At 48.1% G+C, this 24,534-nt stretch overlaps 1 protein-coding gene across 5 annotated transcripts in view; it reads right to left on the bottom strand.

The window, feature by feature from the left end:
• The window catches only part of MACROH2A1 (macroH2A.1 histone), a 75,878-nt gene that overhangs the window by 39,732 nt on the left and 11,612 nt on the right, over nt 1-24,534 (bottom strand). For all 5 annotated transcript variants that reach the window (XM_087429770.1, XM_087429773.1, XM_087429772.1 and 2 more), the window contains 2 exons: nt 2,378-2,484; nt 1,746-1,943 (listed from right to left, as the gene is read on the bottom strand). In XM_087429770.1, coding sequence (XP_087285896.1) covers nt 1,746-1,943; nt 2,378-2,484 — 305 coding nt within the window. The remainder of the gene's footprint in view (nt 1-1,745; nt 1,944-2,377; nt 2,485-24,534) is intronic.

The following is a 24,534-nucleotide window of genomic DNA, read 5'->3' as shown; positions in this document are numbered from 1 at the left end:
CCCCCACTGGCCCCCAACGCCGAGCACCAAGGGCCCTGCTAGGTGGGTAGCCAGCTCCCTGGGGCCCGCTACCAGATGAGGATGGATTTGGCATCTTCATGTTCTTTTTTAACATTTAAAAAGGGTTGCACAGGCACTTTCCCCCTGTCTTCCCCGTCCTGCTCCTCCCCTTGACTGTCAATGTTGAAAGGGGAAAAAGAAACAGTTCAATCTGCTAATTTTATAGTTAGCAGGAGTGAGTAATGGAGCATTCCGTGAAATTCCTGCCTGGCCCCAAGCCTCCTCCAGCACTTGTGAGCTAGGTGCAGCGCAAGTGTCTGGAAATAACTTACGGGACACTCTTCAATATCGGGTTTCTCTCTAAAAGAGCTGGAGGTGATTCTGAGCCCGGTGGGGTGGGGCAGTGGCCCGTCGGCAAGAGGAATTTAGATTTTGTTGTTTCAAGGTGTCTGCACCCAGAAGGTATACAAAAAATACAGCCTCTTCTAGCTCAACTAAAGAAGGTCTACAAAGAGTGTGGATGGGAGGTTAGAGGTCATCTATGTGGTGAAGACTCGTCTGTCTGAGGCACAAACAGGCAGGGGGCCTCATCTGTGGACTGGCTCAGAGGAGGGAACCCACTGGGAGGGCGGGCAGGAGCGTATAGTCAGTGCTCCTGGACTCCATCCTGGGAAGGTGTCCTTACCAGCTCACCCCAGTGAGAGGGTTTGGGCTCTGGTAGGAAGAACATCCTGAAACTGCATCATTAAACCCCACAAGGTGTTTCCAAGGAGTTATTATTGAGGGTCTTACACAAAATAGGGAGGTCACCTTCTGCCAGAGGTAATTTCCTCTAGTCTGGCTGGAGGCCAGAAGGACAACTCCGGAGGGGGCGCCTCAGAGCAGGGCAGGGCAGGGCAGCCTTAAGCTTCCATTTTATTAAAGACAGAGCTTTAACTGCACTGTCCTTAGTTTGCTGGCCCTGGAGGCTGTGACAACAGCTGAGATGCAGGGCCCAGCGAGGAAGGAACACAGACGTGTTCCAGATGCCTTGGAGTCTCTGTCAATGCTCAGACAGGCGAGTGTAACCACCCACAGGCCCGGAGCTCCCGGGGGTGGGCTGCCGCTCCCCTGCACTATGAGGATCACGGCTTGGGATTGGTTGGGTTGCCCCACCTGAGAAGACATTAGGTCACACTAATGAGATGGTTTGGCTCACCACAAAAAGAGCAGCACCTAGGACTTCGTCTCAGTCCAAGTCGGGTCTGGCAGGAAGCACCTGAATAATGCATCTGTTTTCCTCCTTAGCAAGACAATCATTCTCAAGAGCAAACCATCTGAACCGTCCCTGCTGGAACATGCTCAGAGGAGGATATGCAGCCCTGGCAACCCAAGGACAGTTCTGAGCGTCAGGGGCAAGCGGTCAGCCGGTACCTCCAGGCAGGACTCAATGGTAGCTGTCCCTAGCACAGGGAAACTCCTACGCACACAGGTCCCCTCCCACAGGCGTGGGCAACTCCCTGGAAGGCCAGGCATGGGGGGCCCCTCCCCACATCCCTCTTGCGTGCAGGAATCCAGTCCCCCAATCGTGTCTAGACTCTGGCCAATTGAGCTAGACTAGCCCCTCTGTAACCAACTCCCATATGCTCCTCCCGTAGTTCCTGTCCCATCAGTGGCATGAGCCCTCAGCAGGAAGGGGATCCCTCATGACCCCACCTACCTGTACCCACCCTGCCCCACGCCACACACCCTGCCAAATCACATACCTTGGATTTCCGGGCCCCTTTCTTGCCTCCTGCTTTCTTAGACACGGGCTTCTTCTGAGATGGAGACTTGGCCTTTTTGGCTGGGGGTGGCGTGATGATGGCTTCCAACTTCCCTTTGGATCCTCGTTTCTTCGCTAGCAACTCGGGGTGGATGTTTGGTAACACACCCCCACTGGCTATGGTGACTCCTTTTAGCAGCTTGCAGGAAAACCAAAGCAGCAGATGGTGAGCCAAACCACCTGTCCCTCACCTTCAGCAAGTCAGCCCTGCCAAGCCACACTCCTGCTTTCAGTTGGTCTGGCTCCTTCCTGCATGGCATCTACAAGGATGCTGAAGGGACCCAGTCTCACCACACAGGGAGCAAGTCCTCAGAGTCCCTCACTCGGTTGGAATTTTGATAATATCTTTCCTCCAGGGAGAGATAAATACCTCGTTTCATTCACCACCTCCCCCTCAAAAGCCTTGAGGAAAAACTGCCAGGGGCAGGGATGCTGCTAATAGTCCAAAACGTAGTCCACACCTTTGCTAGCCAGCCATCACCAACCTCCCTCTGGACAGACAGCTCTCTCTCTCGGGCAGCACGACCACCTGCTCAAGTGTCTGGGGTGGGGAGGCAGAGGAGAGCCCCATACCTGATTTAGCTCTTCGTCATTGGCCACGGCCAGCAGGATGTGCCGGGGCGTAACCCGTCCCTTCTTGTTGTCTCTCGCCGCGTTGCCAGCCAGCTCCAGAATCTCCGCTGTGGGGAGCAGAGGGGAAGAGCATATGGTCATGCTAGGGCATCAGAAGATCGTGTGTCCTCCCAGTCCCCCTGGTCCCCCTGTTCACAGTGCCAGGAATGGTGCAGACAGTGGCTTCATGAAGCAGCTACCCTCAGGTACGAAGATGCAGGTGGTCTGCCTGGCAACACTTTGAGCCGAGTCACAGAGATGTTGAGGGGCAAAGCTGAGTGGGACCAGGAGGCCGCCTGGTCCAGTGCTTTGTCTTGGAGATGAAGACACTGAAGCTTAGAGAGGAGATGGGACCAGCTGAAGGTCCCTCGGTAAGATGTGGCAGAGCTGAGATTTGTCCTGTTTCCCAGAACAGGGCTGCCTGCATTTGGCACTTCACACATCGTCAGGACCAACTCTGTGGAGCCAGCAGTGTGGCCTGTGACAGTGAACTGTGCATCTTGAACAACAGGTCAAGCACGGGTTTACAGGACTTCAGAGGAGGTGGCATATGACAGGTGCTTCATAAATCTCTGTTGATGGAATCAATGCTGAACGCTTGCACATTCAGATTCAAAACTAGAAGGATATGACTAGACTCTTCACAAAGTCAATGTCATAAAAATAAAACAAAAAAAGAGGTGGGGTGCAGTAGATTAAAAGAGGTCAAAGAGACAAATGAAACCAGAATCAAGATGAACACACAACCCACCAGCTGGGAGAAAATATTTGCAAAACATATATCTGACAAGGGGTTAATCTCCATAATATATAAAGAACTCACACAACTGAACAACAACAAAACAAACAAGCGGATCAAAAAATGGGCAGAGGAAATGAACAGACACTTCTCCAAAGAAGATATACGGATGGCCAATAGGCACATGAAAAGATGTTCAACACCACTAATCATCAGGGAAATGCAAATCAAAACAACACTAAGATATCACCTCACGCCCGTTAGAATGGCTGTAATCACCAAGACAAAAAACAAGAAATGTTGGAGAGGATGTGGAGAAACTGGAACACCCATACACAGCTGGTGGGAATGCAAACTGGTGCAGCCTCTATGGAAAATGGTATGGAGATTCCTCAAAGAATTAAAAATAGAAATACCCTATGATCCAGCTATCCCACTACTGGGAATCTATCCAACAAACCTGAAATCAACAATCCAAAGAGGCTTATGCACCCCTATGTTCATTGCAGCATTATTCACTATAGCCAAGAAGTGGAAGCAACCTAAGTGTCCCTCGACTGATGATTGGATCAAGAAGATGTGGTGTGTATATATATATACACAATGGAATACGACTCAGCCATAAAAAAAGACAAAATTGTCCCATTTGCAACAACATGGATGGGCCTGGAGGGTATTATGTTAAGTGAAATAAGCCAGAAAGAGACAGACAAACACTGTATGATCTCACTCATATGTGGAATATAAACCAACACATGGACAGAGAAAACTGTACTGTGGTTACCAGGGGCAATGGGGGTAGGGGGTGGGCACAAGGGGTGAAGGGAGACATATATATGGTGATAGACAAACAAAAATGTACAACCCAAAATTTCACAATGTTATAAACTATTAAAACATCAATTAAAAAAAAAAGAGACATAACAGCCAAATACAATGTGTCAATCCTCAATGAAATCCTGATTACATTAAAAAAGCTATAAAAGTCAGACTGGAAACAACTGAGGAGATTTGAATGTAGACTGGGTATCAGATACCAGGGAGTTATTAACTGTCTTGAGTGTGGTAAAGGTATTACACTCTGTAGGTAACATCTTGATTTTAGGAGATACATGCTGAAGTATTCAGTGGCGAAGTGTCCTGATGTCTGCACTTTACTTTCAAATAATTCTGAGACAGTCTACAGAGCAAAGCAAATATGGTGAACTGTCAACAGTTGTTAATCTAGGTGTACAATGTAAGAGTGTTCCTCTTTCAGCATTCTGTATGTTTGACATGTTTCAAAATAAAAAAAACTAGACAGATATGAGCCTCATCCACAGTTGGTGCTGAGTTAGAGTTAATTTACCTTCCTTTGGGAAGACAAGATCTTCCATAGCACTGAAGATGGGGGAAATGAGAAAGTGCCATTGGGCAAGAGACTTTTTTCTCCTTGGTGGCACAGTTCTCTTCATAACTGTCAACCTCATCACCATTGCCTCATTTTCTTAATGAGAAACGAGACTGTCCCAAAATGTGTCTTTCACCCCTACTTGTGCAATCCTGCACATGCCATGGCCCTGCCTGTGATGTCCTTCTAGCCCACCCTTCTGGGCCAAACTCAAATCTGACCTCTTCCTGGGACTAAAGGATTTCTAATATTGTAGGTTATGTTGTCAATGCTGGACATCACCAAACAATTATAAAATAACTAGGGAATAAACTCTAGTACATGAAAATCACATATTTAAAATTTACAATATTACATGGTATACATTGTTAAGAGGTACTAACAGCTGAACCCAATGCAAAAAGTGCTGTGGGTGCGAAGCTGGAAAGGTGATTAGCAACTCACGTCAACCCTCATATTGGCAGGGGTCAAAGATCAGTCACACCTGGAACAGCAGCCTCCCCTCTAAGTCCAAGGCAGGAATTCATTTACTCAATAATCACAGCACTATGATACACAGGGAGCAGAGGCACCATCAGGGCCCTGCCTGCTTGATGCTTCCAGGCCACAGAGTTCCTCGCCTTGAATTTCACACGGAGAGTCACTAGTCTGAGGCCTAGGGAGGAAGGGGAGACGATCAGAACATTTCCCACCCTCACCCATTAGTCTCAACAGGACTGTTTGCCATACAGCCGAGCAAGGGTGGAGGAGATGGCCCACCTAGCACCTTCACTGAAGTTTCCCCATAAGTGATCGTGGCACTGTATCCCAATGCCCAGTGGAGATGGACCTATCTTGGCCAAATAGAAAACGGTGCTTGGGATCCCAAGTGACCATAGGCCCCTGGTGCCATGAATGCAGAAAGGTCTGCCTGGCCAGCCCAGCTTGGCTTTCATTCTACCTTCGTGGAGGAGGCAGCACATATGCAATGCTACTGTCCTGCACAAGGCCTGTGAGGAAGCCAAAGCAGGAGTCTGACCCGACATGAGCACAGACCCTGGGAATAAGGGCACAGGAAGGAAAGCCAGCCACAGCTTCGCTGGGCTGCAGCCTACACGGCAGGAAGGCCAGAGGGGGCAGCTGGCACCACAGAGCTGTAACCCACTTGGCTGGCTTCCTGGCCTCCACCATCCCCTTACCTCCCCAGCCTTCCCTGACTTTCTGAGGCCACAGGGAAACATGGGGCCATCAGTATCTGCAGAGCCAGAATATACAGAAGGAGGCCGGTGGATTACAACCTTTTTCCCATAATGTGCTAAGATGCTTTACCTGGCCCTCAGTAGAAAGAGAGAGAGAGAGAGATCCACAGTGGTGCCCTAAGCCCATCCCTTTGGCAAGAAGATCGTTTGCAATTACAGTTTCTCAGGAAAGAAGAGGTGGCCTGTTTCCTCTTCCTGCTGGAGTGTTGGTGGAAGGCTCTCCCCAAGAGAAGGCACAGTGGCCGTTGGTGGGGGGAGGAGGGCAGGAGAGGAGGGATGTGGTCTTTCTATTTTTGGCAGTGCTGCTTTAACTTTTTTCGTGCAGTGAAGACGGTGATGAGGGATGCAAAGACCTGGAGGGTGGGGAGGGGGTCACCAGAACTCTGTGTTTGGGCCCCTGATTTGGGTGGGGGACAGGCAGTATGTAAGCCAAGGAAATAAAGCAATGGAGTGACCTGTAAATAGCACCCATAGCTGAGAAATCTGAAGACCAATTTTCCAGGAATTCCCAACTTCCACAGCTTGTTTTTTTTTCCCCTGCTCTCTTACTTTGTGGCTGAAACTTGCAACAGCCTGAGTCTCTCCACTTGGGAAATTTCAAGGACTGTGCTCACTTACTGCTAATTCAGCCTGGATTCAGGAATGCCAGATGGATCCACCTAGGAGCGACAGAGATGGATGGAGGGAGGGGCTGGGGGAGGTGTGTGGAGTGGGATGAGGTGTTTCAGCTCTTCGGAAAGAGCTGGGCAGGAGTGTCATTCCTCTGCCTTCTTCACCAAGGAGCCGGAAAATCCAGGACTCCTTCCTTTTTGCAAAACCTCAGCTCACCTTTGATCTGCGCAGGCTAAGGTAACTAGCCCTCCCGCCTCCACCCAAAGAGGGGACCCTCAGCCCTGTGGAGAGGGAGGGGAGCTGTGTCAAGTGGGGATAACAAAGAGGGGCATAGATTCACACTCCAGCGAGTTGAGCAAGAGCTTTACCTTCTGTTTACTCCTGCATGTTTTCCAGAAGGATAGTTACCATAGCAACTCCTCCGTCAAGGGACACACAAGACGGAGCACCTCAGAGACACCTTTTATAAGAAGTGTGTTCCACGCCCCGCCCCTCCCCTGCACTGCAGCAGACAGAGGGCTGGGGCAGTTTACAACAGCCAAGAAAGATGGAGGATGCACTCTGACTGCTAACAAAAGCAGGAACCCAGAGCACAAACCCACCCCTTGCCAAGAATTCAGTAATACCCACCCTTTCATCCTCAGTCCAGCTTTAGAGACGGCAATCGTAAAAGTCTTTCCTGGCTAAGAGAGGGCTGCCTGCCGCACAGGGAGAGGAGAAGTGCAAAATGCCAGCAACTCAACAGGATGGAACAGTTCCCATCTGCTCTCCAGGGCATGTTTGAGAGAGGGCTAGAGGGAGCTGACTGCTGTGGAATTGGGGCAGAGCACACGCCGCCAAAGGAGATTTCCTGATTAAGTTTCCTTCCTAGTAAGTGATCCTCGGCTTTGCAAATGATAGCAAGGGCAAAGTCATGGAAGCCCCAGGCTCAGGGCTGTGCATCGGTTCCTGCCACTGCACCCCATGCCCACCGGGATGGACCCCACACCTCCACCAGCAACTGGGACCGCCTCCTGGGTTAGGCCAGAGCCAGCCTCAGCTCTGCCTCAACTTGAATGGAACCCATGCCTTCCTACAAGGGAGGGTTTCCTGCGTTTGATTCATCTTGTATTTTGGAAGGTTTTGTGCATCTCCAAATTTTTTTGCCTCTGGCTGGTTTAAGAGAAAAGGGACTCTGAGAAAGAGAACCAGGAAAGCACCAGATCTACAGACACAAATCCTTTTCTCCACGGTTTCCAGAGCTCAGTGCTTAGATCTTCCCTTGGAGGGAGTTTTCAGGAGCCACAGCCTGGGGGCTGTAACCAAAACAAATAGAATCCATAAGAAACCACGGAGGAAACTGGGGAAGAGCAGTTAGGAGGAGAAGAAACAGACCTCTTCCCGGGTTCTCCACCCCCTCAAGCCAAGTATTCCTGACCATCACAGGCTAGTTCTGTTACCAATGACCAGCACTGAACTGGTTTGGGGCCCAAAACACTTGGGGTCATCTCTAGAGAGGAGGATCCCCAACTATAAACACAGCAAAGGGAACAAGTTGAATGACAAGCAACATTGGGCAGCTCATGAGTTTGTCTTTTTTTTTTAAGACCTTTTTGTTTGAGTTCTAATTTGCAAAACAGTCAAGCATCTCTGGCTCCCACTCCTGACCACTGCCAGTTTCTGGCAAGTAGTGAGCCGCTGGCTCCATCATCTATAGTGGCCTGGACCAGCCATGCGCCCTTATTCTCTCCTCAGAGCAGCAAGAGCTGCAGAGGCACCCCTGGGCCCAACGTTTTCCAGCCTCATTGAACGTGATCATTTTAAGGCCACTTGACAAAATTCCCACAGCCTTGAATAACGGCATTATTTGGCAGCCTTTTCAGCTACAGACCAGCTGTCTGAACGTGAATACCTTTGACAGGTCTACTTTCCAAGTTCACCCAGAGACCAAAGGCTTAGAGTCTTTCCCCCCCGCCCCAAACGTCTTGAACTGAACCATATCTGTTGTATTGAAGCATTCTGTCTATCTTCCTTCAGGGAGATGAAGTCATGGTTTGCAGAATTAGCCTCCTAACAGCTAACAGGTGACCATGTGGAGGCTGCGCCAAACTCGAAACACAAACCTTGCAAAGGAAAACGTCCGGGGCCTCTATAGAGCTGTTTGAAGCGTCTCCTCAAAAAAAAGAAATATTGAAAATAACAACCAGAAATCAAAGAAAAGCAAATGTTCACGTAATCCCAAGGAGAAAACAGATATTTGCTACAACGCCAAAAACATGACAAGCAATCTGTTTATTGTAGTTCTTTCAATTCATCAGGCTTCCAACAGCAGTTCATTGAGTTCAGAACTGTTGTACACCATTCCGGAAGGCCTTAACCCAATCGACCCCAATCGGAGAGTGATTGCTAAGAGTTTCCTGCATCCTGACTGCACCACAGTTTCCTCCAATTCCCTCAGCGGCCCAGAATCCACCAGCCCACATCCCACCTTTTCAGGAGATGAGTGGCAGGGTCTGAAGCCTGCCGAGCCATTGTCCCAGAGCTCCGGGCCTCACTCACGCAGAGCTCTCCAGTCTGCCTGTCCAAGGGCCTCAAAGGAGCTGGGACTCCACAGAGAAATAAACCTACACCAGTAATTGAAAGGTATTTTCTGTGCAGAATACAAGGTATTTTGTAAGAATGAGCCATTCTGTTGCTTTGCTGCAGATTTTCCAAGTCAGACACAAATTCGTCCATTGCTGCTAAGCCCACATTACAGACCCCTCCTAAGGGCCCATGAGCCAGGGGTCCAGGAGGCAGCATCTGGTTCAGTCTCCCACCTTCCCCACAAAATCTCCCAATAAGATAGAAACGCAGCTTAATTTAGAAGTTTCTAAAGTTAATTGTTTTTCATATTTCAAAGTAAAAAATAAGTAATTTTGCATTATACACATCAGCAAAAAGGAGATATTATGATTCTTGGCTAACATCATCTTCATCTAATCTGCCAACCCTGCCCAGTGTGTGAACACCTTTCCTTTCAGGAAAGCCTTCCTCTGCCTTCCCAGTATCTCCAGCGCTTCTGTGTAAGCTCACCTCCTTGGTCTGTCTTCAGCGGAGGGCAGCAGCCACGAAAGGCACCGTGGGCAGAGCTGGGGGTCTGCTGTCAGACAGCCTGGATGTGAATCTCAGCTCCTGCATTTAGCTGGGAGACTTGTCAAGACACCTGAGCCTCGGTTTCCCATTCTATAAAAGGGGGATGATACCTGAGGTCACCTCGAGGCTTGTGAGTATTAATGAGTTACCAAGTTACATGTTTAGAACACTTAGTAAATGTAAGCTACTATTATCGAGGCTACAACCACACACTTTATCTTTCAAAAAGTATAACAGGTTTGATTTCTAGGGGAAGAAAACTATACTTTCTTTTCCTCAGTTTTCTCTATCAAAATAAGTGGCTGGCTGGATAGGGGGGATAGATGGATGTGCGTGACAGCCAAGAGGAGGAGGAGAAAAGCAATACAGAAAATCTGGTGTTTCCTCCCCCCGGCTAGTTTACTCTTTGCTGTTACACTTAACAGTTTACATATGTTTGAAAAATGCACTTGAACCCGATTAACCTTGGGGCTGCCAGACTTGCCTTGAGAGAACGCAGCACCCAGGGCGGCCCCACAGGCAGTCTCTGCCTTGGGACAGGGTCTGGGGCTTTTGGCTGACCTCAGCAGGGTTTGCCAGGGCGGGGCAGGACCAAAGCCATCTGCTGAGGCAGCACAAGTCAAGGCGCCAGGAAGGAGGGCGGAGGCACAAGGTGCCTGGGGAAGGCCCAGAGAAACCTGCTCTAACCCAGGGCCGGCCGACAACTGAGCAGAGCCCTCTGCCCCCATAGTCACTTGCTTCCAAGGACTCTAAATTAACTTACTAGGAAATGGTTAATATGTATGTTTGTTTTGATATGGAAAATCACAGCCATTTGTTCTTAATTCATCTCAGGAAGGGGTGAGCAATAGAGACGTCAGCTGAAATGAAAGGATTTGAAGAGAGTAAAAGGAAACTCATTTAACGATCCTGACTGGTGCCATTTCCCAGACGGACTTTTCAAGGGGAGAACAAGGAGCAGACGAGTGCGCGTGGTGGGCTGCCATCATGCGGGGAGCGAAGGCAATGCCTGTCGCCTGCGCTGACACACGCATTCATGGAGACGTGGTGCGGCTCTGCCTCCTGGGAGTGGAATCAGGGACTAGATCAGAGGGAGACATTGTGCTCCACCCTCTTTTGTGCTGTTTGAGTTTATCTTGTGCACAATTGATCTTTTCAAAATGTAACAAGTGAAAATGCAGCACAAGCGAGAAGAGGCAACTATGCTCTACGCCACCCCACTGGCCAACGCAAGCCCGTGTCACAAGCACCCTCCTGCCCTGACATCTGCCCCAGCCTGCTGATCCTGCTTCTCGCAAAAAGGTTCTGAGCATACGAAGACATCTCAGGTTCTTTTCACAATTGTTTTTAGGGCAATGTGAGTGTGTCATAGTAGGGGAGGCCCCCAAGAGGGACTGCCACTCCTGAGGTCATCTTTCACAGCCTGGCCCTGTCTGCCCAAGTGGATTCCTGATGCTGAGAGCCACCTGTCTAAGGAGTTGCCTAAGCTCTGTCACCTAGGGTTCTAACTCCCCTTCACTAAGGGGACAATGAAGGAACATCAGGCAAAAACCTTCAGGCCCCCCAGTCCACCCTCAGTGCCGCTGAGCTACAACCTCCCCATACCCGATTGGGCACTGCCGTCCCTCTCTGAGGACTTGGGCTCCTCACGGCAGCCCTCAGGCCACCTCTGGCCATCTGAGTGCTTTTCCCCAGGACCTCGCTTGCCCTGCTGCTGCTACAGCCAGCACCTCTGACACTGACCAGACTGCCCCTTTCCTACGGTCCAGCACACATCACTCCAACGGCCATGACCCCTCTTGTGCTCACACCCATCTCCTTCCTGCAAGCCTTTGACTTTCCTCCTTCCTGTCAATGACTCCTTGTCCTTCCAGGCCCAACCCTGCAGGACCCCTGTCCTCTTTGGCCAAGCCAGGACAGGACTGTCTCCAGCCTTTGCAGACCCATACCACACGCCCTTTGGCAATCACCTGTGACTGCTCAGGGCCCGGCCCTCTCAGGAGTTCACGTCTGCCTTCTCAGCCAGGACAGGAGCCAGCCTTGGAGGACCGGGCATATACCATCCTCCTGAGATGTCTTCCACTGAGGACAAAGGAGACGCCAAGTGGAGTGAATAATCCTGAGTCCCAATTCTCTCTTAATCGCTAAGGTTTCAGCTCCAGTGGAGAGTCTGCAGGAAACGCTCTGCTAGAGATGCGTTACTGTGCTGAGTGACCTCGGAGAGGTCAATTTCCTCCTAAGCAAAAGAGGTAGTTTGAGGATTCAATGAGTTACCAAATGTAAAGCACTTAGCCAGTGACTGGCCCACAGTAAGAGCTCAACCTATGGCTGATATTTCATTATTGAAACTGCCCTGCCTCTGCCCAGCTCTCACAGCTCTAACTAACATTACAACAAACCACAGTCTGGGTCTGGAACAGAGACTGCCAGGGCCTGGGGTGGAGGTGGGAGGGCAAAAAAAACAATGCTGCTCAAGTTAAGTACCCTCATTTTCTGAATGAACAGCTGATATTGACTATCAGCAGTCAATATCCAGATTGTGAGGCAACAGATAAATGTTAGCCAAAGACAACCTCAGTTACCAGTGACCACAAGGAGCATCAATCAGGGTATCGATAGTAAGGGAAGCCAAAAGATTAGCTTTTTCCACAGGCCCTGGATTTCCAAGTGGTTCCCAAAGTTCTGCAGGCAAGACATGTGAGCTCTGGCAGGAATGAGTCTCCTTCCATAAGGAGGACATTTATAAATGTCTCCTCGAAAGGCCATTTTACAAATGTCTCCTGTAGCCATATGGGGGTGATATCAATCCCACGAGAGGACACCTCAGCATCAGGTGCCATTGAGGTCTCTGAAGTACCAGGGAACACACGCTTTCTGGCAGTTAGATGGAAGGTGCTTGCATAAAAATGAAGAAGGCAGGGTGGAAAATGAAGGAAGAAAGAGAGAGAGGGAAGGTGGGAAGGTGGGAGCCGGGGTCAGAGCTGCAGGCTGGCTGAGCAGCCTGGCACATCCAGGAGAGTTGGTGTTATCTTCTTGGCAACCAGAACTGCAGGGGGCGGTGGGAAGAGGCAGACAGGGAGATGGAGAGAGGCTGACTGTGGTTAATACCCTTTGGGTTTGTCTTCTTGCTAGACCTTATTTATAGCTCTGAGGAGCGGCTTTTTGCTTTCATGATATTTTATTCTGGGTTGACTAGACATAGAAGCCCTCAGGCAGGGAAAGAAAGCAAAAGGACTATAAATATGTTTTATTAGTTGCTGATATTTTAACAGGAAGATATTGAGAGAGAAGATATCTGTAGAATTCTTACCCACTTCCTTCTCCTCACAGTAAGTAAGCAGTTCTTTTAAGCCATTCTTGATGGTCATCCACAGAGGGACCATGGGGTACCTCTAGCACCCCTCCTGGGATGCCGTTATCTTAATCAATGGCCAGCTCCTGGCTTCCTCTGCTTTTCAAGGCATAGCTGAGACATCCTCAGTGGTTTTTGTGGCAGAAGTGAGAGATCAGCCCCTGAAACACTTCCTATGCCTCCTGTTTGCCACCAACAGCTGCCCTGCCACTTGCCTCTCCTCAGGCAGGTCTGGCCCACTATGCCCTGGTGTTAATCCTAATTATGCTTCATTAAAAATCCAGGGCTCTAGTTCAGCTCTCATCCTCATCAATTTCCTGGTAGCATCTGACATTACCAACATTCCCTCCTCCTGAAACTCATCATTCCTCCAACTGGTCTTCTCATCCTTCAGTAGAAAACTATTTATTGAGCAGCTACAGACATTACCAACATTCCCTCCTCCTGAAACTCATCATTCCTCCAACTGGTCTTCTCATCCTTCAGTAGAAAACTATTTATTGAGCAGCTACAGACATTACCAACATTCCCTCCTCCTGAAACTCATCATTCCTCCAACTGGTCTTCTCATCCTTCAGTAGAAAACTATTTATTGAGCAGCTACAGACATTACCAACATTCCCTCCTCCTGAAACTCATCATTCCTCCAACTGGTCTTCTCATCCTTCAGTAGAAAACTATTTATTGAGCAGCTCCAGTCCTCATGCTAGGAGCTGAGTGCGCAATGATGAGGGAGGGGTGGTGAAGGCACAGTCCCGGCCCTGGGGTCAGTAATATGGCCTCTGATATGCCTGGCCCATCAGAGACACTCAACACAAATCTGTTGAAATCAGCAATGATTCTTTCAATTCCCAGCACCCAGCTCAGCACCTTGCGCCTGGTCAGAGCTTGGTAACTCTTTCACAAATAGGTCATTACAGATGAATTACTAAATAGGTGAAGCAAGCATTGCAGCATTCAGGCAGTGATGAAGGATGGAAGTGCAGGGACATTCTCCAAGGCACTGGCCTGGTTTCACATATTAGAACAAACACTCAGGATCCATGGCACGCAATGTGAACTACAAAGCTGTCATCCCAGGGGGAAGCAGCCCCAGGATCCGGGAAGGTCTCACTTCACAGTCTCAAGTCAGGACTCAAGGTTGGCTGAGGGGACCGGGGGTGTTGGGGGAGGTTAGGGGCAGATCAACGATTCTCCCAACCCAGATTTTGGCTCAAATATAAATGTCAGTTTCTGCGTATCACATGTACCCATTACCCTGATTCACTACTTTTTGGCATTTCATTTTCTAGATTTATTTTGAAATAAAAAGGGAGAAGAATATCTTTAAAAAGATATGTAACAAATATACGAAACTAATAACATTGATTGTCTCCTAGGAGGAGAACTGGGTGTGCAAAAGAGCAGGGAAGGAAATGCATATCTCACTATATGTTCTTCGGGAACATGTGAATTTTACCATCAGTACGTATTATTTATTAAAGAAAATAATTACTTGGGGCCGGACCCGTGGCATAGCGGGTAAGTGCGCGCGCTCTGCTGCTGGCAGCCCGGGTTTGGATCCCAGGCGTGCACCGAGGCACGGCTTGTCAGGCCATGCTGTGGCGGCGTCCCATATAAAGTGGAGGACAATGGGCACAGATGTTAGCCCAGGGCCAGTCTTCCTCAGCAAAAAGAGGAGGATTGGCATGGATGTTAGCTCAGGGCTGATCTTCCTCACAAAAAAAAAAAAAAAAAAAAGAAAAGAAAATAATTACTTTCCACAAAAGTAAAAAGACAAAGACCTACCAGATATGAGAAACATGTTATGAAGTATATAACTAGACAGACAGACCAATGAAACAGAAAAGCAAGTCCAGAAATAGCCCTAATTATATCTAGAAATTTCATGTATGGTAAAGGTAGCATCTCCAATCACCATGGAAAAGAGGGAATATTCAATTAATTATGTTGAGATAACTGGGTAACTATCTGGAACAAAATTAACTTGATCCCTATCTCACACATGTACATTAGGATAAATTCCAAATGGATCCAAGTAAAAATGTAAAAAATTAAACCATAAAAATACTAAGCAAAATCATGAGGGAATTCCTTTGTAACCTTAGAGAGAGGGAGGCTTTCTGAACAATCACTCAAAATCCAGCAGAAATAGGCTCATAAAGACTTCGGATACTAGGATTTTTCAGATAAACTTGGTAATCATTTCACAACCTATAGGTATACCAAATCATCACACTGTACACTTTAAATATATACTTTAAATTATATTTGTCAATTATTCTTTAATAAAGGGAAAAAAGAATTATTCAGATAAATATATAACTATCAGTAATATATTTAAAGAAAACTTTGAAAATGAAGAGAAAACAAGAGATGATAAAGAATGATCAGGCAGATTCAAAAATGAACCAAACAGAACTTCTAGAAATAAAAAGTATCAAAACTGAAATTAAAAATTCAGTGATGGAATTAAATAGCAGATGAGATACAGGTGAAGAGAGAATTAGTCAACTGGGAGATAGTTCTAGAAGATGGATCAGAAACAATTATCCAGAAAGTAGTACAGAGAGACAGAAATGAAAAATATGAATTAGATGAACAGATATGAAAGAAAGAGTGAAACAGTGACATATGTTTAATTTGTGTTCCATAAGGAGAAAGGGACTAGAATAGAGACACTGAAGAAATAACGGCTAAAACTTTATGGATGAGATAAAGACACGTTCAAAAACAGAGCCTGAGAACGTTTATCACCAAAAGACCTCAGTAAATGAAATTCTAAAGGATATACTTCAGTCAGAAGTAAAATGATCCCAGATGGAAGGTCTGAGACGAAAGAGCCACACTTAGTTTTGGTCACACCTTTTTCCTTGCCTGAATCCAGAAACAGGTTTTGTAGTGCTGTGTGCTTTTCCATTGGCCCAAGCAAAAACAGAACGCTTGATACGGAACTCATCTATGCATCTGCAGACCCCAATGGCAGAAATGAATGTCGCATGTTACCCTTCAAAGGGAACTCATCAAGCAACAGTGTGACTCCTTGACCACTGAGGATTCCTAGGCAACGTGGCTTATCTTCCAGAAAGCAGAGAGATTTTCAACAAATGGTACTGGAACAACTGGACATCCGCATGCAGAAAAGTGAATCTAGACACAGACTTGACACCTTTCACAAAAATTAACTCAAAATGGATCCTAGACCTAAATGTAAAATGCAAAACTATAAAATTCCTAGAAGATAACAGAGGAGAAAATCTAGATGACCTTGGGTTTGGTGATGACTTTTTAGATATAGCACCAAAGGCACAAAACATGAAAGAAAGAATTGATAAGTTGGACTTCGTTAAAATTAAAACCTTCTGCTCTGTGAAAGACACTGCTAAGAGAATAAGAAGACAAGTCACAGACTGGTAGAAAATACTTGCAAAAGAAAGCAATGAGGCCTTTCTTTTCTCTGATCTAAGTGAGGTAGTCCAACCCCTGGCCCTGGGAGACAGGAGGATATGAGGCCATAGTTTGGGCATCAGGTCACATTTACACTCTCCTGGACTCTCTAGAAGGATCAGATGAAGGACTTGATAAAAACTCAGGGTTTGAGCTCCACAGGGGATTCACGTGACCCTGGGAGAGGTGTGTCCTCAAGCAGTGCTGCTACTTCCACATCTTGGGTGGGCTAGCGAAGTACTGGGGAAGTCCCCCACTTGGTGGTTTACATGCTCTAGCCTCAAGCCGTGAGGTCTGACTCACCTGGGTCTGCTAACTGGCTGGCCATCTGTTGCCACATCACCAGGGAAATGTCAAAGGCCCACAGTGCTAAATTGCTGCTTTTCCAAGCACTCCCTGAATGCTCGTCCACCATGGAATCATCTCTCTCCCCCGTGAGAACAAAGGAGAGTTGACAATGCAGCATATGCACTTCCTTAATTACTCCGTTATTTGCTTTGTAAGATTATGTATAGTGATGATTTTCTGTGATTGGCTATCACTGAAGATCACCAATAGCAGATATTAATCAAAACAAATAATTAGACTAAAATCTAACTCTCTTTCATGCATGTACACATACACACAGAAGGCATTCCATGTCAGCTGCTATCTCTGGGCAGTGGAATTACGAGTGAGTTTTAGCTTCTTAAATTTTCAAACACAAATTACTCACATAACCAGAAAATGGAAGATGCATTTATATAGTCTGCACGCACTGGATTCCCAGCACACTAGAGTTTCAACTTCAGTATTTCCAACTTGTTTCTAGTTGCAACCCTCTGGGTCATTAAAATCCTTAGTCCTTCCTTTCCTCTGTGTGTGTGGTTTTTTTTTAAAGGAAAATAAAGCTGGTGAAGGGCTTTGCAGAACAGTGAGCACTGTGGGGTGCTGAGAGCCCCACGGCAGCATGAATGCCCAAGAAGGTGCTAGCAAGAGTTAACTGGGTCCTGGACTGAAGTGTTAGTCTAAGGTAGGGGTGGTCATGTAAACAAGCAAGAGACGTACGAATTCAGAGGGCCTTAGAGCATCAAGGAGCCAGCCTGACTGTCCTCTTCTTTCTGCCCTATTTTTAGCTGAGTTCAGGACACACTTGGGTGTCCCGGATAGGAAAATGATAAAGAGGCCAGGTAAGTGACAGAGCCAACTGCAGGCTCTGCCCATCCCAATCTTCCAAGCTTGTCGGATCCTTTCTCTCTCAGGCCAGAAATGCCAAGTGTGATGGATGTTTGCTGAAATGAGTATCTGTGTAACAGTACATGCTGCTGACAGGAGAGGGCTCTCCCTACTGCACTCACAGGAGATGGGGGCGGGGATGGAGTGTGGCCCAACGTCTAACACCAAAGGGATACACAACATCTGACGCGAGTTACAGATCAGAAATCAAACAAGCTGAAACTTGGGATGAGGATGATCATTTTATTAGCCAAAACCAGGCAGCAAGGTGTATTTTTAACAACCATCCCTTTTCCTTGGGGTTTTATTGCAGGATGCAGTCAGGCACCAGGCCTGGGCCTCATCAAGGCTGTAAAGTGGCCATAAGGTCACCCAGGGGACCCTGCTTGTTCCTCGGTCAGTTGCTGGCCCTGTAACTTCACCACAGTTAGCAAAGTATCGCAGGCAGCTTCAGACTGTAGCGCCTACTGGGAGAAGACACTAGGTCTATTAGCAGAGTGTGGCAGTCTGTCACTGACAAGAGACAGGAGAGGGAAGACCAAGGTCCAAAACATGGGGGACGGGGAGGGGCAGGGCTTAGGAAAACGGAGGAGTGGGGATTAAAAATATGCAAGTGCAGACGTCTCCGTCATTTTGTAGATTAGATCTAAAGAAGACAGAAAAAAAAATTCTAACCACAGCCTTATCCTGTGAGAGGTGGAAATGCAATATTATGACACCAGGTTTTTAAACAGACTCGAGCTTAGCTATCCAGATCTCACAGTGGGCACCTTGGGAGGGTCTATACTTATTACAGGGTGTCAACAATCAGTCTTGAGAGCTGGTAGCCAGGGCTTTCCAGCCCCCTTAATGTCCAGAAATCCTCTGAGAGTGGATGTGATTTTTGCAAACAGGTTTAAGTCCTAGGAGGTAAGGAGGTAGAATGAAGTGTGTGATCAGGCTATGTAACAGGGTTTCTGGACCAGAAAAAGATGTCGTCACACATCTTTTTGGATTTGATGAACAGAAACCAGGCCTGTTCTCTCAGGGGTTAGGTAAAATGGCTCCAAAGGACTTCCTTCCAGGCTAAGTTCCTTCGGGTGGGGACTTCTGTCTTATATCTCAGTGTGTAGCACAGGCCTGGAGAGTGGTGGGCCTTCCCCAAGCCAGCGCCTGAGCAACTCAGCTTAGCAGAGGAAATGCACGGTTTCCCAGAGTCACCCCCTCACTTAGCAAATGTTGAAGCACCTACTAAGTGTTGGGCCCTGTATGGAGGAGGAAGACCTAGGCCCTTATCTATTAGTCAAGCTTTGTGCCTCAATGCCACCACAAGCCAACTAAAGTTCATTCTTTTGTTGTTGTTGTTGTTGTGAGGAAGACTAGCCCTGAGCTAACATCCGTTGCCAATCCTCCTCTTTTTGCTGAGGAAGATTGGTCCTGGGCTAACACCCGTGTCCGTCTTCCTCTACTTTATATGCGGGATGCCTGCCACAGCATGGCTTGATAAGCAGTGCATAGGTCCACACCCAGGACCCGAACCTGCGAACCCTGGGCTGCTGAAGCAGAGTGTGCGAACTTAACCACTACGCCAGCCAGGCCGGCCCCCCAAAGTTTATTCTTTATAGTGAACTTTTGATTTTGTATCTTCACTTACCACTCCTCATAGTGCCATTTTTCATGGGTTCAACCCACAACAGTGCCGTCTACACTGTGTTGTGCAAGGTGTTTATAGGTGTTCGTTGAAAGGCTTTTGTGATAAAAGTTTGAGAACCACTACATACTACAGGGAGTCACAGTGACACCAGTATGTTAAAGGCTCTGAAAAGTCCTGCAGTAAAGAAATCTGTTTCTTGGTGGTTCCCAAACTAAAACAAGTTCCTTTACTGAGGAACTCATCAGAGTTATTCATATATCCATCTCAAAAGAGGGAATGTGAATCTAGCCATCCCCTAATGTGAGCCACAGAGCCCTACTTTTTTGGTGGATTACCTCTTAAATTTCGCCAAACAACTCTGTTCTGCTGAACACAGTTTGAGTGATGCTGACCCAGAGTGCCCTGGATCTGTGACCTGCAGCCATCAGATCACAAGTATGCTTGCTCTTTGCCCTTCCACACACTTCTCACTACCCCCTTACCGTGGGACTCAGGTACTTTTAACCTATCCCTTAGCTCTGCCCTATTCCGTTACTGGTCTGTGGGCTTGTGTGTCCCCAACACCAATGGAAATTCCACTGGGGCAAAAGCCATGTCACGTGTTTCTTATCTCACACCTCCTACACCTTCCAGCACTGTGCAGTGCTATGTAGGCACAGGGGAGAGACTCCACAGTGGCCTTCTGAGCTGAACTAAAGGCAAGTTCCCTTTCAATATCACTTAAGAGAAAAGTACCACAGTACTACAGGGGCAAAGATGATGCCACAAAGAAACTGCCTCAGTTTCCCATGACAATACCTATCTTTATCTATCACTTATTGAGTGTTTACGATGAATGCTGGCTACATTCATGAGATGCAGTATCAATCCTCACAGCCCCCCAAGAGGCAGGGCTACTATAATCCCATAGGCTGGAAGGTCAAGGGCCAAGTAGAGAATAGAGAAGGGCAGACAGTCCTGTGGCACTGAGAAGACACGCAGACAGTGTCACATTCCTCAGGAAGAGGTCCAGCAGAGCTGCAGAGCCAGGCGCACAGAGATTTGGGGAAGGAGCTATCTGGTCGCCAGACTCAAGCTTATTCCAGATGTGCCTTTTCCTTTTAAGTTCAGCAGATGATTAGGCTCTGCACCCAAGAGGAGAAACAGATGCCAGCTTCAAGTTTCAGAGCAAGATGCAAGGTCACTACCTCCTCCCCACATCCACCCAACCTTGAGCAGACCCTAAGGAGGAGTACTTGCGTGGTGCTTCACTCCTGAAAACAGGCTCTTCAAAGAGCAGCATGTCACTGGGCTCTGGTAGCCCCTGGCCTGCAGGGCTGCTGCCTGTTCAAACACTCTTGTGCTCGTCTGGCCTCAGCTCTGGCCTAACGCAGACCCAGGGCTGGGCATGCTCAGCTCCTGGCTAACTGGGAAATCCTTCAAGGTTTCGAAGAGTGTGCCAGGAGCTCAGGACAGAAGTGGCCTTCAACACCACACAGAAGAGTTTGGTAACAAGGCATCTTGGTATTGAGGGTGATACAGGCTTTAGGAGGAAGAGTCAAGTAGCATCTTGAAACAAACCAGGGGGAGTAGGCCTGAAGCTGCCAAGACATTCTGCGGGTGCCTGGTGAGGCCCAGTGCATTTTGACCAGTTGGAAGGATAACACGCATGAGTGGGCAGTGACAGCTCCTATCACCATCCCTAAGGGAAGTGGGCAATACCCCGTCAGCTCAGCAGCCAGAGCAGGATGACTGGGGACTCCTTCCTCTCTTTGCCTTAACCCTAACATTAACAGTTAGCATTGGGCACTTACACTGTGCAGGCACGGGAAAGCACTTCACATGCATCCTCTCATTTCAGCCTCGTAACAACCCTATGAGACAGTTACTATTATCCCCATTTTATAGATAATGAAACCACAGCTTGGAGGTGTAAGTGACTTGCCTAAGGCCACAATTAAGAAATGGCAGCTGTGACACCAAGGTCCACACTCTTAACCACCCAGCTCTACTGCCTCTACCTGATTTCCACTGAAAATGGCACCCCAAGTGGTCCCCAGGGCTGGCTGCCAAGGAGATATCAGCTCCCTGCTCCAGAGTCACCTAGTCCTAGGTGGGCCCCACAGCTCAGCAGTCCTATTAGCAACCCTTGAGCATCCAGACCCCTTCTCATCTCTCCACTGGGGCCTTCTGCAGGCGGAGGCCTGACCCAGCCATTTGAAAAGGACATCGTGTGGCACACCCCCATCACCACGCCTGAAATTTTGTATGCCACCTGTAAGAGGCTGGGCCTCACAGAGAGGAAAACAATCCCTCCATAGAGCCCTTCAAGTGATAAGTAGACGAGCAGGGCAGCTCTGGTTAACTGGTTAACAAGCATCCTCCAGAAAACATTTTCTGACACCTCCTCGCAGTACATGTGGTCCTGCATCATCACTGCCTTTTTCTTGCCTGTATCCGACTTTGGACAGAAAGCTCTTTGGGGTGGGGCTAGGTCTTGTTCTGGCTTGTATCCCAGTGCCAGAGACACTGGAGCTCTCAGTGAGGACCCGCTGACTGGGTGGTACTTGCCTCAGATGCCTTGAGTTAGAGCATGATGTCTGGGCCAGATCCTTGACTAGGCCCTAAGCTGCTTGAGGGCTGATACCCTGGCTTCTCGCTCTTTCCACATCTTCCCCAAGCTCCGGGAAGAGGCTGGCACCCAGTGGTGCATTGAGCACAGGTGAGTGGATGGCAGTTCTCGCAGGGCGGATTGGCACCCTCTGCTTCTCCAGGTCTCAGCTGATGTCTCCTCCTCAAAGAAGTCTTCCCGAGCCAGTTCATCTCCAGGGACCCAGTGGCCAAGGCCCCCTTTGGCCTGTTTACATCCTCCTCCACAGCACTTATCACCGTCAGTAACCATCTGGATTGGCTGGTTCCTTCTCCCAGACTAGACCGTGAGCTCCACAGAGCAGAGACCATTTCTGACCTAATCACTCCTGTGCTCTCAGACAGAGCCTAGCATGGTGCCTGGCACACAGCAGGTGCTCAATAAGTTTGCGGAATGAATGGGAAAGGATCTTCAGTGAAACAAAAGCAAAGGGCAGAGCAGAAAGCGAGTGTGTCCACCTTTCCTTCTCACTCAGAGGCCAAAACCAACGTTCTGAGTGAGCAGATGCCCAGGACTTCCAAACATCCACCTGCTCCCACATCCCAGCCCAAGGGGCTCAGGGCAGGTCACCCTCTAAGAGCAGTCAGTGTGGGTGCATGGCACTGTTCTGAGGGGCAGAATGGAGCAGTGTTTTCACTGGACACAGCCCAGAGCTCAGCTCCTATCCCATCAGGCAGCAGGACACAAGTGACCACAGCAGTGACTGAGCACAGCACTAACGGCTCAGGACGTCCCCCGAGTTGCCCATCACGCAGGTCAGGTGCCATGATGGGGGCAGGCTTTGGGCAATGGTCATGCCAATGACTCAGCGCTGTGTGTAGGCAGAGGAAATGGCTCAGATTCAGCTAATTATAGCTCTGCTGGAAGGACTTGGTAACATTTAAAAATATATATTCTTCTTTAATATATAGGGGGTCAATGTGGCTAATGCCAGAATAAGGATTTTCCTTGAGCTACTTTTCCAGCTCTAGTGATGGGCTGCCCTGACCATTCCCACTCCCTTTGTGACATTACCACACATCCATGACAGCTGAGGACAGTCACGATGGGTGTGGGTGCCAAGAGAGTCAAGGCCCCTGGCCCCCATGAGAACAGAGCCGCTGACCTCGATGTCATGAGCACTGTGCTCAGTTTTAGGGCCAGCCAGGCACAGACAAGGAAAACGTACACATTTGCTGTGTGGCAAAGACAATAGTTGACTCAGATGTGATAGAGCAATGGCATCCCCCTCCCCATGCCCTGCAAACTGAAAAGAGGAAGCCTGATGCAAGAAATGAAACTGATGTTGTACCTGACCTAATGACAGTGTCTGTGAACACCCCAGTGACAGGGGCATCATGGTGTTCGGGAACCAGGAAACACAGGCCGCATGGGTTTACACATCACGTCAGCTTTCCCATTTTTCTCAAACAAAGCCCCTTTGGCTCTCACAGCAGCCTCGAGTTGGTGGAGCAGGAACTGTTGTCTCCATCTTAGTTGTAAGGAAATTAGGGTCCAGGGAGGTTAAGTGACTCACTCTAGGTCACACAGCATGTAAACTGCAAGGCCAGAACTAGAAAATGTCCTCTGATTCCTACCTAGTGACTTCTTCCCTACTCTCCCTGGCTGACTGCCAATGTTACACATGGCTTTTCTGGGTGTGTCACAAATTCTGAGCCTCAGTTTCCTCATCTATATAGTGAGAAGAATCATGCCTAGCTCATGCTACCACGCATGCCACCTATAAGAGTCTCTGACAAGCAGAGGGTCAAAAGTCCCAGAATATGTGCAAACGCCTTGCAACTTTAACACACCAGTTACTTTTCGTGCCTAGATGCTTTCAACAGAACACACAAACTTTATACCCCTCGTGACTGTGCTCTTTGTGGAGAACCCTTGGTCTTGCCTTACTGAGAGACCTGAGAGAGCAAGAAGACCTGGGAGAGACCAGCTCTTCTGCTGCCTGACTCTATCACTTTGAAGAGGCACCCTGTCTTGCTGAGTCTCCCCTTTCTGGCTCTAGGAGAGGCGGCTACAAGAATCAAGGGTGCCCCTCCTGTCACCTGCCCTGATCGTGTACAGAGCAATAAGTGGTAAAAGCATTACAATAGGACAGCAGGATGTGGGTCCCTTCTCAAGTCCCTATTGGTTTTATGTAATTCCAGGCAAATCCTTTTATGTTTTGAGGCTGGTTTTCTCATCACTAAAAATGGGGGTGGTATCCCTGCCCAGCTGTCCTCCCATAATTGCTGGGGAGCCACCAATAAGACCAATCAAATTATATCTGTGAAAAGGACCAAGGACCCCCTGGAGAGAGGGATGATTCCAAGCCTGGGGCAGGGAAGTGCAGGGTGAGACTAGAATATCTCACTATGTCAGAAAGCAAGGATGTGTACAGAAACCGATGGTGACATGGCAAAAGGTCATAAGAACCAGCTTAAAGGTCAAACTTGAGACAATTTGAGCATCATAATGAGTAATGACATGATAATGTATAATCCACTAAATTTAAAAAATCCATAAACCAACATTGATAGTACAAAAAGCAAAAAGAAGGGAAGGGCAGAAGGAAAGCTCTTCTTGACAGAAGAATGCCAACTAACAGATGTAGAAGAAATGACAGAAATAGAAAAATCACTATTTTATAACCACCACAGTAATAACAGAGTCGAGTAAGATCATCGAGGAATGCTAAAGCCACTAGGTGAAAGACTGTGACTCAGGATGTGCAGAAATCCACAGACACCACTTTAATCGAATGGCCAAACTG

Source organism: Ceratotherium simum, chromosome 4, assembly GCF_057802395.1.
Source record: "Ceratotherium simum simum isolate JZ-2026a chromosome 4, ASM5780239v1, whole genome shotgun sequence".
NCBI classification, from domain to species: domain Eukaryota; kingdom Metazoa; phylum Chordata; class Mammalia; order Perissodactyla; family Rhinocerotidae; genus Ceratotherium; species Ceratotherium simum.
Note: the sequence above shows the minus strand (reverse complement) of the source record. Positions and strands in the feature narration are given on the sequence as shown.